This window comes from Chelmon rostratus, chromosome 10 (assembly GCF_017976325.1).
Source record: "Chelmon rostratus isolate fCheRos1 chromosome 10, fCheRos1.pri, whole genome shotgun sequence".
NCBI classification, from domain to species: Eukaryota; Metazoa; Chordata; class Actinopteri; order Chaetodontiformes; family Chaetodontidae; genus Chelmon; species Chelmon rostratus.
The window spans coordinates 22290564-22312978 of NC_055667.1; the positions used below are offsets into that span (position 1 = coordinate 22290564).

Here is a 22415-nt window from a genome sequence, read left to right on the forward strand (position 1 = left end):
AGCTGCGTTTCAGAAATGCATTCCTTTGATCACAAATGAAGTCATAAAGTTCACAAACATAACAGATTTTGAATAGACTGAATTCAGTTTCAGTGTTGTCTGGTTGAATGGACCAGTCTGAAAAATGCTTACCAGCCATTTTTATGATGCTTTACCTCTCACATGTGAAGAATGTGACTTATCTTACACAGAAACCTGTACCAGCTTTGTCAGGTTTGAAATGTGGACGTCTCAGTCAAAGCACAAGACGCAAATAAAGAGTGCAGGGTGGACAGACTTACAGACATACAGTGGAAATACAGCACAGACTAGCATTTTTGTGAAACAACAACAAATTTAGAGGAATCCATTTCCAAACACATCACCACTTTAGATCTGCCTTCTTAAATAAAGGAGATGGTGTTAGAGATGGTACCACCTGCTGTTCAGGCATCAGAGAGGCAGTGCACATCTTAAAGGTAATCTCTGCAAGTGTCGACATATCTAGAAATGTCAGAATAGGGAAAAATCAAAAGGGGGTCTAAGCACAATGCAGCTGTGAAAACACTGACGAGAAAAGCCACACCTGTGCCATAAAACTGTATGTCTGGTGTCCATGAAGGACTTCTGATTAAGGACATTTTCAAAAGGACATTTTGTGCCAGTTAGTGTAGTTACGACATTTTTTTTTCTTCATGTACAAATGCTCCTTTGTTTTGACACAGGAAATGCAACGTCGTTGTCACGCCACAGACGCTTTTTGATAACAGGGAGCGGAGCGGTGCCTTCCTTTCAGGCAGACTTGACTGTATAGCACAATTTTCAAAGCGATACAAAAAAAAAAATGCTGTAGCTGAGAGGGTAAACACTGAAGCACAGAGCAACTGACAGGCTTACCATTTTTTTTTTTTTTTTTAAGAAATACACATTGTGTCAAACAAAGCACAGAAAACATTTGATATTGTTGTTTCATTCAAAGCGGCATATTTGCCATTTAAGTGGATAAAATACTATCAAATCCTTTTTCCTTCAGTTGTCCTGCTTTTTCCAGACCAATAAGCTTTGGTTAGTATGCAATATGATTTATTTCAATGTTGACTGTGAACAAGGCTATTTCATTGCAAAAGATTATTCTTGTTGTCAATCAGGTCTGCAGCTACATTAACTGTGAATTTTTCTGTTTCCTGTCATTTCTGTCGGATGTGTTGTTCTCAGACTTCAGAGGTTTTTAATCCTGTGCTCTCAGAACAAGCCTCTGGGTAATTAATCAGCAAAAGTACCTGAATGACAATGATAGCCAATAATGGGGTGAGTAATTTGTAAAACCTTATATCAAGTGCTGATTTTCTCATTTGGCTTACATGCATGTTTAATGTTGAGACAAATGATTTTTTTCCATGTACGTAAAGACTAAAAGCCTTTAACATACTGTAATTGTGGATGTGTCTTTCCAAGAACTTGCTTAAAATTCTAGCATAGGAAAAGAAAACATGGTGTACTTCAATGTTCAATATTGTGATGTCCTGTGTCTGCCATTTCACAGTGAAAGCTTTTCTAAATAAATGCTGTGATCATGAGAACTATTTTGGTACTACGTGACTGCTGCTGTTTAACTGAGAAAATCTATTATTGATCTTAGAACTATCGCGTTTCAAGATGAGAAATAACGAGTCAGAAGATCCTAAACAATTCTAAACCTTTATTTTTCTAACAAGAGTGAAAAGAAATAAAGGCAACATTTAAATGAAAAGTTTATACACAAACTCACGACAACTGCGTGTCTGCAATATCAATAATAATAATTATAATAATATAATCTGAACCCAGGAAACAAAAAAAAAACTGCGACAAAGTGAGTTACAGTGAAGTTACCTTAATTTGCAAAGAGAAAGAGAAGGAAGGAGGGAGAAAAAGAGGTCAAATTGAAAAGGAATAAAACACGGAGTCAAAAGGATGGGCGTTTAAAAAAAAAAGAAAAAAAAGGCATTGTGGGGAGGGAGGAGGGAGAAAGACAAAGCCAAGAGGTACAGATATCCATTTTGGGAAAGTAGCACCAAAAACATGAATGCCTGTTTTTAACACTTCCCAAAACTTACTCAGTTTAGTCAAAATGCATGTCCCCTCAAAACAGCATCAAAACACAAGATTCAATACAACTAAAAAATACAAGTGTAACCACGGTGCTGTTGTCTAAGTTCAACTGTCAAAACCTTCAGCTGTACCTCAGCTTCAGGATTCATGTCCAAACACAACTGTCTACATAAACCCATAGCTTATCCAACTTCAACGAGTGGGCTCAAGTCAACTACCGGCACTGAGACAGGCTTCGGCTGAACTAGCATTTAATACAGTTGGGATAACATAGCATACTGACTGACCTCAGAGACAACTCAAGACCAAAGACACTCCAACTGTGGCAATCTCACATCGGTCCAACAGTCTTAATATGTTCACAGGAAAAATGGGTCCGGGGAGGATGGTCAATAAAGTTTGTGTAATACAGGGAGTCAGAAAAAAAAACAAAAAACCCCATGGTGGGTGAGATGTGGGTAAGTGTCAGATGAGACAGTGGAGTGTAGAAGAAGAGTCATCGCTCTGTTAGTGTCTGAATGCATGTTTGAGGGATGAGAGGGGGTGTAGGGTACCGGGAGGGGGATGTCCTGCATCTTTCTATTACTTGACACTGTCTTCTGGCACAGAATGCTCTGTCCCTTCAATTCCTCAGAGAAATCCACTTAAACAGAGCTCCAGTGATGACTTTATCACAAAATCTGTCAAAAGATAAAAATGAACATTTTAATCTCAAATACAGTCAGCTAAGACTTCACACGCAAATATTTGAATTACAACTGGAATTTTCAAAAAAAATGGAAAAAAAGGTGCTATAAGTCAGATAAAGATGCTGTTACCTCAGGATGGATCTGGACAGGTAAGTGAGGGGAAGGGCTGTGGCTGAGGGGACAGGTTTTCTTTGACTCCGAGGCGTCCAGTGACCTTTCTCCTGTCCCTTCCCCACTGCCACCTCTGTGGCTCTTTCGCTTCCTTTTCGAGTCCTTGGCTCGTCCGCGGCTGGTTCGCCTCTGCTCTTCAAGCTCAATCTGAGAGGGAGAGGACAAAAATATTAGAAAAGACGCAGTTAAGGTGAACAAATACAGACGGTTCAACAGACTATGGGAAGATTATGTAGTATATCCTAAATACATCTGGGATTCATCATATCAGTCATAATTGAACTAGAGCACACTGGCAGCACAACACCAGTGTGATGCTGTACTACATGAGCACTGTGGAGTGTCTGATTACTAGCAGCAGTGTGGTGCACTTTGTGTGTGTGTGTGTGTGTGTGTGGTTTGTTTGATCTTCTGCACATGCACACAGTGACACACATTTGTACCTATGGTTTCACACTATTCCAATGATTTACAGGTCTTACAGACGGTAAGAAATGCAGCATGTGCCAGCAAAGGCAGAGAAGAAGAAGAGTGCTTGAAAGTAAACATGGACGGCAGGTGTAGAACTGAAGAAAAATCTGCTTTGCAATTACTTAACAAGGAAGGAAATGCATTAAACATGTTTATTATGGCTTACCAATACACACAATGTGTCTGCACTAAAGTAGTTTCAGTTTAACATCTTGACCGCTCAAAATAATTTACATTTATTTCTCTGACCTGAATGAGTGTGTGCAACGTTTCTCTGGATGGAACAGAAGCAGCTTGCAGGACTCTGTGGATGAGAAGTGTCTGGTCCAGGGAGACTTCAAGCAGATCTCCTTCCAGCTGCAGCTCCTCCAGCTGGGCCCTGGTGGCTGGTGAAAGCTCCACTACTTGGCCTTTTAGCAAAGGCAGAAGGGGCAGCAGAAACCCCACACCTGAAAAAAGAGCAGAAAGGGTAGGATTAGTGTCTGTGGGACAAGTCGCACAACTCAGCTTTTGACGGTTAAATGGAAATCAGCGCACCATCTTACCTGTAACATTTGACTTCTTGCTGACGCCATTTTCACATCCAGCCTGTGGGCAAACAAGTATTGCATAAAAGAGGTGGGTTGGATACAGTATGATGAGAACGTCTAAAGTAGCAAATTACTGGAACATCAATTATAATTCAACCGACAGGAAATGCATTGGATAAAATCTAAGAAATATTTGAGTCAGTTACACAGTTAACAGTCCATATTTGGTTTAATATCAAAGAGTCAGAATAAGGTGTTACCTGAGTGCCGTTGCTTTCCTTGGTGTTCTTTTTAGGGGACTCCTCTGTCAGATCAATCACTCCTTCCTCTCCTTCACCTCCCTCGGAGTCGGATAAAACAATCACAGATGTCTCTTCTGTCCCCTTTTGCATGTCTTCCTCTTTCTTTGTTTCACAATGGAGAGTCTCTTTGAGCTCCTGCAGCCTCTCAAGTGCCTGCTGCAGCTCTGGTGTCTCCAGCGCCTCCTTTGCTCGGCCCTGCCAGTTGATGGCCCTCTCTGTGAGACACTGCAGAGCTTCTCCTTCAGGCAGACGCACCGGCAGCCTCTGCAGGGCAACGAGTAGCGCCAGGATAGTCTCCAGACGAGGGCGCCGCGACCGCTGGCACCGCGGACACAAGAAGCGTGAGTCCCAGTCCCACCAACAGAGGGGGTTCACTGGTGGTCCAGAGGAGGGGAGCAGGGAGGGGAAAGGAACGCAGCCACCATGGAACCAGTCCTTACACAGATGGCAGCGGAGCTGAGGGGTACGAGGCTGCCCGGCACATACACACACTGACTGAGGAGGGGCGGTGCAGGTGTGGTTACTGGTACCGTTCTCTTTTACAGAGTTCTCTGAGTGGCTGGATGTGTCTGTCTCCATGGCGTCGTCCCACCTCCCGTTCTCCTTGTCCGCCTTGTAGCTTGCAGTGTTTGCAGATTTACACATGTTCAATTTCTGTAGCCTCAGTAGTGCCTCCTTCTCCTGATGCTCCCCCTCTTTGAATGCCATCACCTAGAGGCAAGGCACACAAATCCAGTTCACATACACAAGGAGTGTTTATGCATAAAACATTCACATCCAGAAAGGGAGAACACAAATCTCAGAGAGATTAAAAATAGACGACGACATGCTCAATAAACTCACAATAGCTGCAGGGTCCCTCAGGTCCTGCGCAGAGAGGCCCAGAGTGTTGGTGTCAGAGTCATCTAAAGGCTCATCCAACAGCTCCGCCTCATCTCGCCTCTCTCTCCTTTTTGCACACGGGCACAATACCTGCAGGGCAACACTGGAGTTCAATGCATGCTCTCATCAAGGTTGCCTTGCCAAGAGCTCAGCTTCTAAAGTGGAATGCTGTACTGATATAAGTGTACAGATAACTCGTGTTGTTCAATGTTGACAGAAATTGAATCCACTTAGTTAAAATCTAATAATTTCATTTTTCCTCGGGGTTGCCCACCTCGAGCAGACTGTGTGGACTGCTCTTCTTCAAGAAGGTCTTGCTGGCCTTGTCCCTCCAGGAATGAGCACTGGCCACCTGCAGTTCCAGTTGTCTTAGCTCCTCCATGAAGACTGGCAAGTCCCTCCCAATAGCCACCAGGCCCTCTAGGTCATCCAGACATGGGTAATGCTCCCCATTCTACAACAAACAAAAGAATCAATATTTTAACAACGTGTGTTGCAGCATATTTTGAAATTCCAGGTATTTCAATTGAAAGCAACATCATGTAACCATTTTCCCTAAAAACAACTTCAAAAATTATTTTAATGGTGCCCTGAACGCCTGTTCTTGCACTGTATAGCTTGAGTGAGCGGGTACGATCTCAGCAATCACGTCACTGATTTTGGTGACTGAATGGTATTTTATTGAGAAAATGCTTTCTGGATTTCCCCCAATACCTTCTGTCAGCACAGAGTGTATTTTATCATGTGGTGGATGAATAAAATTTCAACAATGCAAGAATATTTAGATTTAATGAATATCATTGAATTTGATGTATCACAACACTGCTCTATTTTTTGTGCAGCCATGTGCAGCTCCAACACTCCTGTACAGTGGATCTGAAAAAGGCTACTGTCATGTTCAGGCAACGCTCCTTGTTTAGAAAGCTCAACCGGAAACGTGATGAGCTCTGCCTCTATCTCTCTCTGAGGACTTCTTTAAAATAACTCTGTGTGAGTGTATGTGGGGGAGAGACACCAAAACAAACCAGCATCGTTTTTTCCCCTGTTCATTCAGCTTAGGCTCTGTGAAAACCTTGATTTTGATAAACTGTATCCAAATTTTAGCAATTTCCTCAATACAGTTACAACTGATTCTGTGTTTTATTATCAAATTGCACGATTCCATCTGAGTTTTCTGCAATGCAGGAATCATAGGACACTGTGGGGGGAGGAGGTGGTTTTCAGGCCCGGGGCGGAATGCGCGGACCCACTGGGGAATGCTGGTCGGAAGCAGCAAAGACAGATGCTGAGTTGGCCTTCTTGCCGTTGGACCAGAAAGTAATATTAGCTGGCTTGCTGATTTATGTCTTGTGTTGTTGCACTGGCTTTATGTTTGGCTGTGTAAGCAAAGTTGTACACCCCCTAGTTTTTGATCAAAAGTAACGTAATCATAACAAATGCACGTGTGCAGCTGTCCATATCTATGACAACGATGGGGAAGTGAATTGCACTATGAAACTGTAGGGGCACAAAATCACAAAAAAAATAGAAATAAAAATAAATGAACCTGAGAAACACTTTTTTTTTTTACCTGTATTTCCTCTAGGTCTGTTACCCAGGCCCGCGCTCGAGTGAGGCAGTCCTGTAGAGCCAAAATGTTCGGCAGCTTGACTGGAATCAGCTGGGCCTCATTTACGATTGCCTCCAGGGTAGAAAGAGGATGCTTTTGCCTGGAGGGACAATAGCATGACAGAGTGACTTTGACGGCTTTGCAACAGGATAAAGCAGTTGTAAAATGACAACACCTGCAGCAGGTTTGTCTGACCTTTGTTCGAGGCAGATCTGTGCTTTCTCCTCCCAACGTTCTGCAATGGTTAGCAGCTCCTGAAGCTCTGCCATGGCCGTCTCCACAGACACACTCTGGGGCACGTTGCAGCCTGCTTCCATTAGGTTCCTCAACACATCCAATGTCACCTCCTGCCTCTCCCCTCCTTCTGTGCCCAGGGTGCGCCTTACCTCTGCCAGCCAAAGGCCCTGCTCCTTTAGGCCCTGGAGCAAATTACACTCTGGCACCACAACAGGCAGCTTGGCCCCCTGCTCCAACAAAGTCTGCAACTGCTCTGGAGGTGGAGAGTCCCTCCTCCAGTTCCTGTCATTGACCAGTGCTTGAGCCTGGCTCTGATAATCCTCCACTGTCTGAAGAACAGCCTTGAAAATCAGACAGTACAGAGGTAAAACGTAAATGCACTAAATAAGACAAAAACTTTTATGCTTTTTATGCAATACAATAAATCAAACTTGCAAGGAAAAATTGGACAAAAATACAAGCTAGTTTGCTCAGTGAGACAACTTCTCACCTGCACGTCCTCCAACTGGTTCATCACACAGGGCAAGTTTTGCATCGTCTCTACCAAGGATTTCAGTTCTGCCAACGTCATCTTACTTTCACTAAAAGACAGCAATACGTAAGTGCGCGTAACTGAACGGTTTGTGTAAATGTTAAGTTTGTGTCCCATCATACCTGGTCTTTGAGTTACTGAGGAGTTCAGTACTTGTCCGCTGGCAGCGTTCAATGTCTTTAAGTACAGTGTTGAGTTTCCGCAGAAGTTCGTTGTTGGGAAACTTTTTTTCTGCTGCTTCTGTCTTCAGCATTTCAAGGTCATCAATTCCTGTAATTCAACAACATTTGATCTTTCCAATTCCATTTAGATCATCTTTTCCTGTTTAAACCAGTGGGATTAATTTATGCGGATTTCCTACCTATCTTGTTTCCTTCTTCCTGCTCAAGCGCCTCTTTTACTCTGTTGGCCCAGGAATCAAAGGACTCAGACCGAACCTTTAATCGGTGTAACATGGCTAACAACTCATCCAGGGTATATCTGTACCTGCGAAGTGGAGGGACAACATAAAAGGTTAACACAGGCCGTGGCGATCTTTTAGAAGACTCACTCAGAATATTATGGTTCACTGCAAAGCAAACACACAGACACAAAGCCATACAGGAGATTAATACCTGAGGTAGAGTTTTTCAGTGGGGCAGTTGCAAAGATCCTGAGTGTGATAGAGACACACCAGACGCTCTGGACAGTTGGAGCAGGCCAGAGCAGAAAGGAAGCATGTGGTCTTACATTTATCACACTGTCTCTCATCATCAGGCAGCAGCTCAAATGCTTCGCGCTCTGCTTCAGTAATGCCCTGCAGGTTCAATGCACAGATTTTATTCGACTGTCAGAGTTTTTTCCCCATGTTCTCATTAGAACACGACAATATCAAGACTAATTCAGCACAGTAAAAAACTGAACTATTCTTCATTTGCACATATAAAATGAATAAATGGATAAAAAACAGAGGAACAAAATCTCTACCATCTATTTACAGTGTCTCACCCTTTCCATCAGACCCTTCCGCAGCTTCCTCTCCTCCTGAACAATAATGAACATTTCCCGGTGTGTAGCTGCAGCCAGGTTGAGGTCTAGTTTCTCTGGGCTAGCAGCCATTTTGCAGGTGAGCTCCTCATGGGAGAATACACAATACCTCCTTAGACGCCGGTAGTGCTCAATACAGGAACGGCCAGCAGGCAGCTGAGAGAGCCGAGAGAGAGAAAAGTGATGTTAATTATGAACCACTGCGAATGATGTGAAATGCGACTTGACAGAAAGTGTAAAGAGTCACACCCAGTCTGCAGTGCAGAAGTTAACAGCTTCAGCAAAGTTATATCCCTGATTGAAGCCACTGTGGTAGGCTCTGGGGAAGGTGATGACGAACTCTCCAGCACACTGGTTGGTACGTACAACCTGCCAATCAAACACAGAGCTCAATCAAAGAAAGCTCCTCAACAAACCGTAATTCTGCTGTGTGCATGTGTGTTTGTGCGAGACTGACCGGTACACCATGAGACATGAGGATATTGGGGTTCATGATGGTGACCAGCTGGTGCAGGAGGTCAGGTTGAAACTCAAACAGCTCTGGAGTCAGCTTCTTCATCACCTCCTCAAGTCGCTCAGCTGCCACAGAGGGAACCCCATACCAAGTCTTGGGTTCACCCCTGGAGATGATGAACAAGTGGGACGTAAAGCACAGGGAGGGAATGTTAGTTAGCGACTCACTGAAAGTAACCTTTCACATGACATTATCATATTCTCTACATTAAAAGGTGCCATTGTTTCAGCCTATGACTACAAAACACCAAACCCAGAAGAATAGACAAAAAACATCCCGTACCAGTGCAGGTAGTTGATGGAATAGCTCCAGTGATCCTCAATGTGCCAGCAGAAAGCTGAGAACACCATGCCAACATAAAGCCAGGGAACCTTCATCCCAGAGATGTCTCCATTAATGTGGCACAGGAGGGACTGCTCCAGCACAGGCATCACATTCAAGTTCCAGCCACTGCGAGCATATTCCTGAATGAACAAAGAAAACAAAATAAGCCCCAAACTATGGTTGTGAAAAGGAATGGAAATAACTTGATTACAGCGGCCAACTAAACACACAACAAACACAGTGCTTTTTCATATCCAGTTAGTGTAAGGGCCCACATTCATTTTGAACAACTTTTCTGGGGTTGTTTGTTTTTTAGAGAAGCTGATTTCAATTCTGCTTATTGATCCAGAATGATTCCTGATTTAAATTTTTTGGTGTATAATTTGCATTATTCAGGTTGCTGTAAACAATCACTGATCATAAATATTGTAATTCTTTTCATTTGTAACCTACCATCTCAACAAATGGCCAACTAATCCCCATTACAAACAAACAACAATACTACAGGAAGCATGCTCATGATTGTCTGATCCGACTCTCCACTGTAATCACACCTGTGCAGTTATATTTCTGTAAATGCAGTCATGTTATTTCAAGATCAAGATCATCAAAGAATTGAGTTGGGATTGGTTTGTAGAGGGCACTCACATTGAAATGTTTACAGTCAGAACTCCACAATGGCCTTCTGCAGTCATTACACTCCATTTAAAATCTACTTCTGGTGGATTTTGAACTTTTTACCAAAGAAGTTTTCAACTTTTTTCACAATAATCTCAGGCGTCCTGCTTGATTATTGTTTAAGTTGTGGTCTTCACTGTAACTTTGACAACTATTTGAGCAAAGCTTTAACAAAAACCACTGACATTACAAAAGAAAACAATGTGCATACCTCCTCTTCCTTTGTGAGCTTCCTCTTGCCATTGTTCATTGGGAAGCCACTGCCAAACTCTTTGGAGTGTATGTCCGCTCCATACTCAACAGTCACATCTTCCTCGATACTACTGACCAACCTCCAGAACTCTCTCTCCACAAGCTCAGTGGGAACCATCTACATCACCGACAACACAAACAGGCCAGACGTTAGTCTCTCACATTATTACCTGTCAGGACAGAGTTATTTATGATTACCAGGTGACATCTTGTGTGGCTGTGCTTACATGGACAGGCATGTTGAAGTAATCTGCTTTGAAGGCATCCGCCATTTCCCCAAAACTCTGCAGACTGTACTCTCGTGTAGCCTGTTCAAAGCCAAATGCTTCAGCAGGTTTCTTGCACTCCTAACAAACATTAAAAAGGGAGAAGATCAAAACAAAGATTAGTCTTGTGGGTTAGACAAAACCTAACCAAACATGTCACGAGTATTACAGACACAAACAAGTGCTTTAAAACATTTTTACTTACTTCTGCCACACACTTTGGGCATCGCCAGTTGCCTTTTGGAGGATCAGCGAGTGGGGGTAGCAGACAGTAGGTGTGGTAGTTATCATCGCAGCCATCACAGAGCAAGAGTTTCTCGTCATCATCTCCCCGACCACACATCCGACACACAAAAGAATCCACCTTTAAAAAAAGAAAAAAAAACAAGAACAAAACAATGACTGTGGGGCTTGAAGACAGATGAGTGTGGCTCACTTTTAACTGGAGCAGACAACCAATGCCCTATGAAGCACTGAACATGTAAAATCTGAAAAAAATATGAGATTATGGGGGGAAAATTAAGTCTCTCTTCTGTCAGACAAAATCACTGCATTCACAAAGACTGATGTGCACTGTGTTTACAGCCCTGTAGAATCATGACTCCTTATGGTGGTTTGATATTCAGTTTTGCGGTGTTGATCTCAACTTCCGACTACCACCAGGGTACATCTTTCGGTCTACTTACACACTGTGGGTTGTTGATGTTGCGCCTCAGCCTCATGGTCATTTTTGTGCATGGTCTGTCTGAATCATCTTCCTCCTCATCATTGTCTTTCCCATCCTCATCCACTGGTTCTTCTTTCTTCACCTCTGTCTTTACTGTGACACTAGGGGGAGGCAGTTGGGGGTTAGATGTACTCCCATCACTCTGCCTCTCTTGAGGGTCCAGTGGCTCCACTTTGACTGAGGCATCAACAGGAGCAGGAGACACATTCTCCTTGATGGTAACCGTTTGAGGCAGCTCATCTAAAAGAAGAGCAACGAGGGTTCAGAATCAAGAGATGGTTGGTTAACACAGACAATCAATTTTTTTACAGTGCAGGGCTCCAAGTTGGCAAGATGGTTGTATCTAAAGCAAAAACAATCCCTTCTATGCCCACAATTTATTAGATTTAGCCAATAACTGAGGATGCGTTATTGATTTAGCTGCATCAAAACAACTGTTGTGATGCAGTGCTGCACTAAAACTTCCAGGTTTCTGAATGTTACTGTTGCCAGACTTTTAAGGACCTTATAGATCTATAGCTATAGCTTATAGGTTTGCACCTTTATTTGCACCTCTATTGTTCTTGTTCTTTCTATTTTACCTACTGTTCTTATAGCACCCTTATTGTACTTATTTGCACTTTATTGTTCCTATTGTTCTTATCTGCAGCCGCCCCCCACCCCCTTGTGTGTTCTGAAGAGCTTCTGTAAGAGTGAATTTCTCCATTGTTAGATCAAGAAAGTCTACTCTAATCTAATCTAATCTTAACTGTATGTGTCTGAGAAGGGGGTCAAATGAGGCTCTGGTAATGGCACTTACCTTTCTTCCTGATGCCTTTGTCCCTTGCCACCAGCCCAAGTCCCATCATCTTAGGTCCTGCCCCATAGATCTGTAGCTTCTTCAGTTCTGGGTTCTTCTCTATGTCTTCCTCTGTAGGTTCAGGCTGCAGATGAAAGTACATTTTTGTCATCAAGGCATAGATGGACAACAACTATTCTCCTAAGCAGACACAGCAAAGCAAGGGTCTATGCCAAATGCCGAACAAACAGTTCAAACATGAGAGCACAGCAATGCATTACAGGAGGGGATTATGTTCGGTTAGAAAGTAAGGAAAAGTTAGCCTACATCACAGTGAAAGCTTAAAGGTTAAGACCCACCACCAGAACACACAATCACCACAAGTTGCAACCATACAGTTAGGGTGTCATTTAGATTTTGTTAAGTATGATTGTTATGTTGTTATTTTTAATCAAATCCTTGGTTGATGTTCTTAACCTATTATTTAGATGAAACAAAATATCAAGCAAAAAGCTACTTTAATCAGACTTTCATTTGCCAAACAAAATAGTGTATTTTAGAAAGGTAAAATAGAGACAAATACATAAATTAAGTTAATTATCCACTGTTATTATCAGGTTGTTTTTGCTTGAGCTGGACTTGTCAACATTAGCTGTCTCTGGGGAATTATGACCACTGAGCAGGACAGTAGAAGTAGCTGAAGTCCAGACATTTTTTTTAATACTTGTCATCTCTTTCTTGCCCACTGGTCAAGACAATTACTGTGTTTGGTCTTGAACATGTCCAGTAAGCTTTTTTTTTTTTTTGCCTGTGCCTTTAGTGCTTCCAGCATCTCTGGCTGATCTCATGGGAGACTGGAGAGGCTGATCTGCTGTCAGTTTCCCAAAGAAACACATAATTCTTAATTCTTTAGTATCACATGTTATGTTCCGCACCGTCATTTACAAAAACAGCAAATGCTTATTTTCCATGGTGTGCCTCTGCCATGTAACAAGCAAGCTTTCTTGTTTTAGATATGTAGTTTTAAGCACAAGGGTGTGAAAAGATACCAAACGTAAATAGTTAGCTTTGACATTGTCCAGTATTACAGTTTTTGTGATTCTAATATAATTATATTTGCGGTCAGAGTTGTTCCCTGTTCAGAACTATAAGAAGGATATTGAGTGGGCAGTGTTTTGTTCTTTTTATATTTGGTTTTGCCTTGGTCTTGTGTCAGACAAAACTTAAGTGGTCTTGACTTCAGCTCTAACAGTACTGCATTCTTATATCATGCTTAGAGATCATCTCATTTCCTCTTCTCGCTTTCTATTATTGGAGTCATGTTCTGCGCTGGTCTTGTCCCAAGAGGGCCTTTAGTTTACTCAAAACTGCAGTGAACCTCGTCTTCTTGGAGTAGGAAGCTTTTGGATATGTGGACGCATCCAGGTGAAAATCTGTTAAAAGTGCTCTCCTCTTTTCAAAAATTAAGTTTGTTTGTTTTTGCAAAAATTGATTAAGCCCAGAATAAATTAGGCCTAAATTATTTTTTGCAAAATAACTACATTTCATAGTATCACTATTTCCAATAGACGTTTGGTCAACTTTTTGAACACTAGTTCCAATCTACCATATGATTGCAAATAGTACACACAAGTTATGTGCAATCAGTAATGTAGACGCAAACACAGAAGGTCTTAACGTCACTTTCAGTAATCAGTCAGTAGTTTGATCTAGCAAGCACAATAGAAGAGGACGTCACAAAATCCCTGGTTCCCATTTCAACTCAGACCTTATTCTCTAAACATCCACTTAAGATGCTTTCAGAGTGGCAGTTTGGTACATCATATGAACACATTCTCTCCTCAAGAAATCGTAGTCTGTATGCAGTCAGAATGCAACCTGTATTCCCACACCAAGATAATTCATGTATGCATGTCATGACAACATTGTCAGTACCATTCATAGCACAAAAACTGAACAGATGCAATGCCATAAATGATGCCGTTCAAGACTTTTCCAAGGAGGGTCATTGAAGAAGCATGTTTGTTTTTGACTTTGAGCCTGTATGCAGCTGCACTCCCTTCAGTCATGCAGATGGGACTCTGGCTGCCCATACGTTGCTCTATATTTTCTGCGAACATAAAAACAGGCTTCTCTTCCTGGCACCCGAACTTTGCTGACTGAAGGACTCTGCAAGTGGAATGGGGATCGCAAGCAGTATACAACAAAGCAGTTCAGCAGGGCTTGATGGTGAGGGGTAGTCAAACTCTGGTTTGGTCTCAAACAAGCAAACATTGAGAGACTTAGAAGCCAACAACAATTCCATGTTCAAAAAGGGTAGCTGTTTTTTAATGCTTCTTAAGACTTCAATATTTTACTGTTCATCATCACACTATGGTGCCCTGTAAGTGAAACCCAAAACTACAAGGTTTTTCTGTGTGTGCACTCAAAAGAGAACGCATGCAGCCACACTGCTAGCTGCGGTAGTGTGTAGACAGCAAGGCAAAACAGCAGAAATGCAAAGACACACAGACAGCCCAGAGACAAAGCATTTCAAGCCAAGTACAACCACAGAGAACGAGCATGGGTGATAGAGAGAACGCTAGCAAGCACATCAGCCCAACAACAAGACTAGAAAAGTGTGTTTGGCAATTGAGGATAAAGTCAAAGTTTCTTAGCGCCTACAGTGAACTGTGCCATTTAGGACATCTGAAACATCAGTTTTTAACAACACTGCATTGGGATTCTATTCTACATTCATTCATAAATTCAAGACCAAACACCAAGTTTTTTTTCAATCTGTAAGAAAACACCTCAAAACACACTGACATGGCCCAAGGACACCTTTGTCCAACATGAGACTAGTTGGTCTCACTGTTAGTAACAGTACTTGAGGGCATTCATAAAGAACAAATCGCTAAATAGAGACATAACAAATAGGCCAGGGAATTCTTCTTTTCTCTGTTCATTGTCTGATCTAGACATTTAAAATAATGGTGAATTAATAAGATGTACCAACTATTACTATAATGCCACAGACAGCTTTTTTAATGGCAGTCTGTCTGCAGCACTCATGTGACCCTATTATGGGTTGCCACCCCTACACTGAGAAACTCAAGGCGCATGAATGCATGTTAATGAAAATGTCTTAGTGGTTAGTTAAAATAAAAAAACGAAACATCTAGACAACTTCAGGAAGGGTGAGGTGGCTTAGGAAAAGAGGCGGGAAGAAAGCAGGGGCAGAAGGTGAGCTCATATGCTCGAGAGGCAGTACCGCAGAGATGAGTTGAGAGCCAGTGGTGAGAGGATGGGGGGCCAGATCCTCTGGACCCTGCAAGGGGAGACAATAACAGCAACAATAAACTAAGACAAGAGGAAAAAGGAGATGAGAAAGGAAGGGAGAGAGCCTTGAAAGAACCAGTAGCTGTAGGAAAAATATCACTGGGACACATTATTAGACAAGGGTCACATTTTAAGTGGGACCTATAACGGTCCAAATGGGAAATTTTGTGGACACATACTTTCTTTCAAATTCAAATTTAAGTTTAAGTTTATTTTTTGGCACCAACAGAAATGGGTTTGGGGATTGGAAATCAGCGTTTGCCAACAAGTTAGTCATCATGCACGATACTTGGCATACATAAGTATAATGAAGTCCAGCTAGTAGCAAATAATAAAATCAAATTGGATACCTTCGTAAGTTAAGATAAATGGCTACAAAATACAGTGCCATCTGGGGTGCTTAAAATGTGTTAAACTGTTATTAAAGAAACTCTCAAAACGCAAAATACTATCCTATTAAATTTGTTTAAGTAATGAGAACAAAGAGTGGAACAATGCCGACAGCGTCAATCACTGAATGACATTTCTACAAACACGTGCATCAAATTGTTGTGTTCCTATGAATTCAGCATATAACTAAATATGCAAAACAAAAAAAGATGTATTCCAGCATAATAGATGAAAAAATTGCACTGGTGAGCATTATGTACTCAAAGTGTGATGAGTAGGTCATTAACAACCTGGGGGGAGGGGGTTCGGGTAGAAAATGAAGCATCATTACCTTGCATGTAACAAAAGCATGATAACAGGATGCAGGCTGGTCCAAACATTGTTACATTAATGCAAAGAAAAAATAGGGTGACAATATGTGGCCTCTGAAACAGTTGTGTGTCAGCTCGTGAAATGGAAGGGAGTGGAGGAAACAAAGCAGAGAACTGAATAGGAGCAGAGAGCAAAAACAGCAGAGTTAAGCACAGCAACATGGCGGGATGGAGAGTAAGCAAGCTGGGATGCGCTCTGAGTGCTTTATCACATCTTCCACATACTACACTGTAACCAAAGTACAAGGTCACACGGATAAGCACAGAAAACCGTTGATAATATGACAGACACTCGAGTAGATTGTTGGCTTGACTTTTTGTTAGCCTCTAATGATGGAAGCTGTTATTCATTTGGCTGATTAAGCAGTAGACAGTGACCTGATAAATGGTAACAAACATCATAAGAGCCTGCCAGCCTTCTACATTTGCTGTTCAATCCATATCATCAAATAGCAAGTATATATCTTTTGTACAATGAGGTTTAAGTCCTGGAAGAAACTCTGCAGATAAAAACACACTGTTGTTTGGACAATTATTAGTGGAATACCGATGAATGTTAAGGTTGCACTAAACTAGCAATTACTCAGACAACAAACACAAAAAATATCGTCATTGGCAAAGATTTTGATGTGCGGTTTTAGTCCATCCCAGATTAAGTACTTACATACAGCCTGAATACCTGGCAGTTACATTCATTCGCAGGTTGAAATTCACACCTTTAATACAGAGCCACAGCTGAAACAAATTCCTCTTTGACAGATGAGATGCACCAAACCCATGCCACGTTTGCGGTGTTGAAAAGCAGCAACATGAACCAAAATTGTACTTTTCTACAATTAATCATTTTCTAGGCTTGACTTTGGGGCACATACACAAATATGATCCAAAAAATCCTATCTAAGTGACCAAAGTACATCCTGTGTAGGGTTAGTGGTCATAGAGGTATGCAAATGTACCGAATGACAAGTATGGATAGATAGTGTCACTACTCACATCAGGCTGGCAGCGGTTTGCTCTGCGTCCGTAACTGCTCATTTTGGATGGCTGCACAGACTGGCGCAGGGGGATAGAGTGGGGCTTGTACTCCTTATCAACATCTTCACCATCATAGTGCTTTGGCTTGCAATGCTAGAAATGATGCAAAAAGACAAGCGTTTACATTAAAGCATGTCCAAATGTGCTTCAGATGACTTATCACAGTGCGTCTTTTGATTCTAACCAAAAGAAAGTGTAAAATGCATCATATAGTGACTAAGCCACTCTTCACAGATCAACAAATTTTGAACGCTATCTATTAAATGATCATCCTTGGTAACGCAAAAAGGACAGACGAAAATACCGGCAGGCTGGCACCAGACTGGAACATTTCGAAGGGGTAGACGATCCTCTCATAGTGCGAGCGCAGCAGGGAACCAATGTTCTTGCCTGGAGGATAGCCAAGCCTCTGGGCCACGCGAGCCCAGCGCCGTTCCTTACACACCATCTCAAAACCTCCTTCATCTGTCACAATCTGGAACAACAAATAATATGTATAATATTATTTCAACAAATAATATGCAAGGAATGAAAAAAAACAGCTACTTTATTTTTTTTTCTTTCTGAGTCGAAGGAATTCAATTGATATCTACCTTTGACAGGCTGAAAAGATCAAGGATGCGCCTTTCAATGTGTGGGATTTTTAAGGAGGATGCCTGGATCTCCCAAAACCTGGCTATGCGGTCCAAATAATTAAGCTTCACTCGGGTCTCCGCCTAAAATGAGATGCATGAAGGACCACCATGATTACTATGGCCAGTTCCATAAACAACTTCAATTACCTGTCAATTGTATCATCTTAAAGGAAAAAAGGGAACTCACCTCCAACTCATTAAGCCTTTGGATGCGAGGGGTGAAGCGGAAGCTATCCAGCTCCACTGAAAACGGTGGCTGCCAATCCTATTTGAAAGATAGGACATGCATTTAAACATGTAAGCCTATATACTATAAAAGCAGCTTGGGAAATTTCTGCTTTGGTGCTGACATCTACAATTCAAAGAACGTACTAAAAACAACAAATAAAGGTGGATATGGGCGATTAATGAGATAGTGAGCTTAGTTTAAGCTTAACTGATTTAACTCAAGTCTTAAGAACTTGACTTAGCTTTAACCAGGAAGGATAATAAAGGATCTACTCAAGCAGTTCACACTCTCAACAATTAATGGCCCGCCTGCTCACCAATAAATGCCACGGAAATTCTAATTCCAACAAGATCATGATCATTAAAAATGTGCAAAAACAGCATTATATTTGTTAAAATGTTCTACTTAGTTGAGTAACTCTTTTTAGTTAATTATCGTGTTTATGAGAGAAACACAAATTTTAATTCATGGAACATATATGTAACTGAACATAAGTGGAAATCTTGTTTTGGGGTTGCATGTTTAAAGAAAATTGTTTCTTACAGCTGTTTTGTTTTATAGCTATTGTTTCTGTTAATGCTCTACATATTTCACCTTCCTGAATCAGTATTTTTTCCTGTGCAACAACACAAACATCCATGGGAATCAATCACTTTAATTAAACATGCTGCCCTTTAAGTTGATGTTGCACATAACTAAATTAACCTTAAAAATGATTACGATGATATTATAAATGACATCATTCATGTTAAGGACCGGACTTTGAAATCCCCAGTCCACAGAACCTCTGGATAACTAACTCTGCCTGACCGGTTATACAGGATCACCAGAGCTGTGGTTTGGAGAGCCTGCTAACTCAAAGTCAGCCTGTAGGGTTGGATGATGGGCTGTATTTTAGCTTGAGATGGCCTATGGGCAATTTGATCAGCAGGGGACGGCGGGAGTGGGGGTGAGTGAGGCGAGATATGTTACATCACGCCAGTTAAATACCTGCATGGACAACTTAGTCTTTGTCTCAAAGAAAAACGTAACATCTTTTACTTGGGGATATTATGGGTTTTACCCAGACTCCAAAGGTGAGCCTAAGGATATTACACACCATATCCGCAAGCTATTACAGTATATGGCATTCATAGGAAAGTTAAAAAAGTTTTTAAAAATCCTTTTAATAGCAATGTCTCCTCCATTCAATCAATGTTTCATGTCTCTGTGCTTGGTGCAGCAATATCAAAGCAGAATGTTCCATTTAACTTTATCTTATTGTTAATATCAGAATCCAAATCATATCTGGTGAGCAGGCTTATAGAGAACGGAGATGTAGGGTGTCAGATCCATGGAAAAGAGATGTCAGCACAAGTCTAATAGCCTGACAAAGAATAATGAGGAAAAAATAGAGATCTATGTAATTTATGCCACCAGAACTGATATAGTCTGTTGGATGATGTGCAAAACATCTTTAGGAGTGTAACAGAGAGTTGACTTAAACCCTGTGCATGCTACATGATACACATACAACTCACGGAACATGCCATTTCTTCAACATAACCCAAGCATAAGCAAATATTTACTGGCGGAGGTCGAATTTTGCAGATTCCAGACTTCTCTGCAATTGGACGTATCTTGGCGATGTAGCCCAGGGGATCCTGAAACTCCTCCCATGATGGCTCAAATACTGGACACTCCGGAGGAGGTACAAACTCTTCCCCTTCCATTTCCCTGACAACAGGAAGATCAACAATGCAAAACAAGTTAATTAACTCAGGCTCACTCACAGGCATGACGGCACCAATACAGCATGCCAGAACGTGTTATATATTTAAATTTGTAAAACCCTAAAATCTAGAATACTTCTAAAATACAATTTAAAGCCTTACTCTTTGCTTTGCTACTTGACCAACAGAAACTCTGGGACAGCTCAAAGTGGTGTAAATGTACAGTCAGGGAAAAACAGACTTTTGACAGATATGTTCACGAACCAGAATTTTTTCTTTGGCAATGACATTTACGCAACACATGTCTTCCAAAAAATGTTCCTAATGACAGAAAACTGAAACAAGTGCTTTGTGGGTGGATTACATTTTAAATATGCGATGGAGAATGTTATCTTAATCAAATTAGTAAAATGAACCAGCGTATCAGAAAATAAAAAGCCTATTATACAATTACTTTAAAAGGTTACTGCATTTGTTTACCCTTACAAAATCACTACTTCCTGGCCTCGCACGGCATTGTAGTACTGTCAGCCTTAAATAGATGTTGGTTCCTCTGCATGTTTCAAAGCAATTTCCTCCAAAACTCTACCTAACACTCAATAGCAAGAGACATGGGGGATAACAGGACAAGGATTTTTTTTGTCCTCAAAGTGGTCCATGTTGAAAACCCCTCCCCCAACATCAGACACAACAAAACAAATGCCATGCTCTGGTGAATCAACAAGGCCTAGTGTGGAAATGGGCAAAAGTTTTAAGCAATGCTCATCAGTTGCAGTACAGAACAATCAAATGATTTAAAATCAGAAGTGGTGGCAACATTTCTGTATGCACTTGAGCAATAAGCACTTGTTCTTGCAATTTGAATGAGTCTTCATATGAGTTTTTACTTTGCCCTTGAGTACTTATTATAAAAGTAAAATTAAAATAAACACAACCTGATGCTGGGACTATTGTGACATGTATGCCATCTGACTTATTCTTCTTGGGCCTTCAGACAACAATGGCGTGGAGGCCATGAACCCTAAGGTATAGAAGGCCATGAAGGCATCACTACTCGCCAGTGGGGTGGAATAGATTGATAACGAAGCTTTTGCGACACAAATGACACGATTAGTCGATTGCATCTGCCCTATAATCACACTCAAATGTCGATGTTGCCTTTCATCCTGTGAACATAACTCAATAACATATATATCTGTTAGCTGACAACTGTTAGCTACTAGCTACTAAACTTGGGAGAACTGGTGTTAAAACTAACCTTACCTTCCAGCAACAGCCATAACAAGAGAGACGAAGAAAAAAAAAATCTCAATTTCAATTATTTATAGTGGGTTATCATGGTGCCATTCATTTCTCTTCTTCGGGCAATCATGAAGTCTATTTGTGTCTATTGTTCAGCTATCAGAGGCGAAAACGCCGTTTACAGCTTACGTTCACGTTAGCATCAAGGCCTCCACTTTTTCAGTCCATTCCCATTGCCTCCCACGGGTTTAGATAACTAGCATTGGTTAGCTAACGTTAAGTGTAGGGCTGAGGAAAAAAGTCAACAATATTACCGCAGACAAGCTAACCCACATACTCAAATCGACGCTAGCAACTAGCTAGTTTACGTTAGTCAGACACATATATGTGCAAGAGGAAATGCCACATGCAGTTATTTGTTGATCCCTTTATAATACAATGTCCCGTTGTATTCCCTTGACTGACCGAAGACACCTCGATGTCCCGGGGTATGATAGGGCTGGTGGCCGCTCTCCTTCCTCTGTTGTTGTGATGACTGGTGGTTAGCTAACGTTGGCCAGCTGTGCTCGGTCCAGTTGGCTAGCTATCGGTGCTAGCAAAGTTGACCGTTTTTCAGGCTCAGGTCTCCATATACACCGTTCTGTCAAACACTCAGGTTGAAAACATTGATAGCAGAGGTCCGTTTAATAGTAAACGAGAGTCTCAAACTTTATCAATTATGTCGTTATCAATCATTTTCCGAGCAACATCATCACTCTCTTCAGGCCGTCCTATCTTTCTTGACGAGACGCCATCTTAGTTTTTTTCTCACGACCGAAGCACAACCTCTTCATCTTCACACCACGTCCCTCACGTTTACTCCCTGAAAGTAGTACGCACGTACGCCAAATAAAAAGTCATGAAATTGCAACGGGGCCAGTTGAGGAAGAAGTACAGTATTTAGTATTAATCTAAATGAAATGAGCAATTCCACGCAAACGCAAACATAAAGGCATCGATTTCGTTAATTAAATCAGTTTAATTTTAAAAGTACATAAGAAAGCAAAAACGGCGTAAACCCTGTCATGTGCGTGGCTATTTTCCAAAAGTTGCGGTAGTACTATAATGTTGTATCATTATTTTGTGAGCAGAACCGGTCGATGATGAGTGAAATTCACCTTCATCATTAGTCTTGTGTTGCTGTGACTGCATAATTGAAAAGTAGTACATTGTTTTCTGTTATGCAGCTAACTATCAAAGTAGAATAAAAAAAAAGGGCAATATTTCATCAATGCTGCATAAAATCGAAATTCAGCTTATGTTCACGTTAGCATCAAGGCCTCCACTTTTTCAGTCCAAAAGTTTTTTTTTTTTCTCATCTCTAAATTACACGCAGCATAATGGAGTTGATCAGAAGACTTTCCACCACTCATTGTACTAGAT

At 41.4% G+C, this 22415-nt stretch overlaps 1 protein-coding gene across 2 annotated transcripts; it reads right to left on the reverse strand.

Moving 5' to 3' along the window:
• Positions 1 to 1663: 1663 nt before the first annotated feature.
• Positions 1664 to 21777, reverse strand: kdm5c (lysine (K)-specific demethylase 5C). 2 transcript variants are annotated; one of them, XM_041945426.1, is made up of 29 exons: positions 21459 to 21777; positions 19608 to 19755; positions 17998 to 18075; positions 17769 to 17891; positions 17480 to 17650; positions 17134 to 17268; positions 15312 to 15368; positions 12080 to 12203; positions 11240 to 11520; positions 10759 to 10917; positions 10515 to 10634; positions 10247 to 10405; positions 9316 to 9497; positions 8977 to 9139; positions 8769 to 8888; positions 8481 to 8675; positions 8108 to 8289; positions 7855 to 7979; positions 7616 to 7763; positions 7452 to 7542; positions 6920 to 7302; positions 6686 to 6824; positions 5390 to 5569; positions 5077 to 5205; positions 4192 to 4944; positions 3947 to 3989; positions 3651 to 3850; positions 2889 to 3077; positions 1664 to 2750 (listed from the first exon to the last, which is right to left on the reverse strand). In XM_041945426.1, the coding sequence occupies exons 2-29, from the start codon at positions 19749 to 19751 to the stop codon at positions 2742 to 2744; spliced, it is 4782 nt and encodes a 1593-aa protein (XP_041801360.1). In that variant the 5' UTR covers positions 19752 to 19755; positions 21459 to 21777; the 3' UTR covers positions 1664 to 2741. The 2 variants fall into 2 exon arrangements, with proteins under 2 accessions (XP_041801360.1, XP_041801361.1); XM_041945427.1 differs by lacking the exon at positions 15312 to 15368.
• Positions 21778 to 22415: the final 638 nt, after the last annotated feature.

What these genes read in the sequence shown, in the direction of transcription:
- kdm5c (XM_041945426.1), bottom strand. Translation starts at nt 19,751, where the DNA reads ATGGAAGGGGAAGAGTTTGTACCTCCTCCGGAGTGTCCAGTATTTGAG. An exon ending in CAAAGGCATCAGGAAGAAAG is followed by an intron (nt 11,521 to 12,079) that starts GTAAGTGCCATT and finishes CTCTTCTTTTAG; the next exon opens with ATGAGCTGCCTCAAACGGTT. An exon ending in ACTTCTGCACTGCAGACTGG is followed by an intron (nt 8,676 to 8,768) that starts GTGTGACTCTTT and finishes CGGCTCTCTCAG; the next exon opens with CTGCCTGCTGGCCGTTCCTG.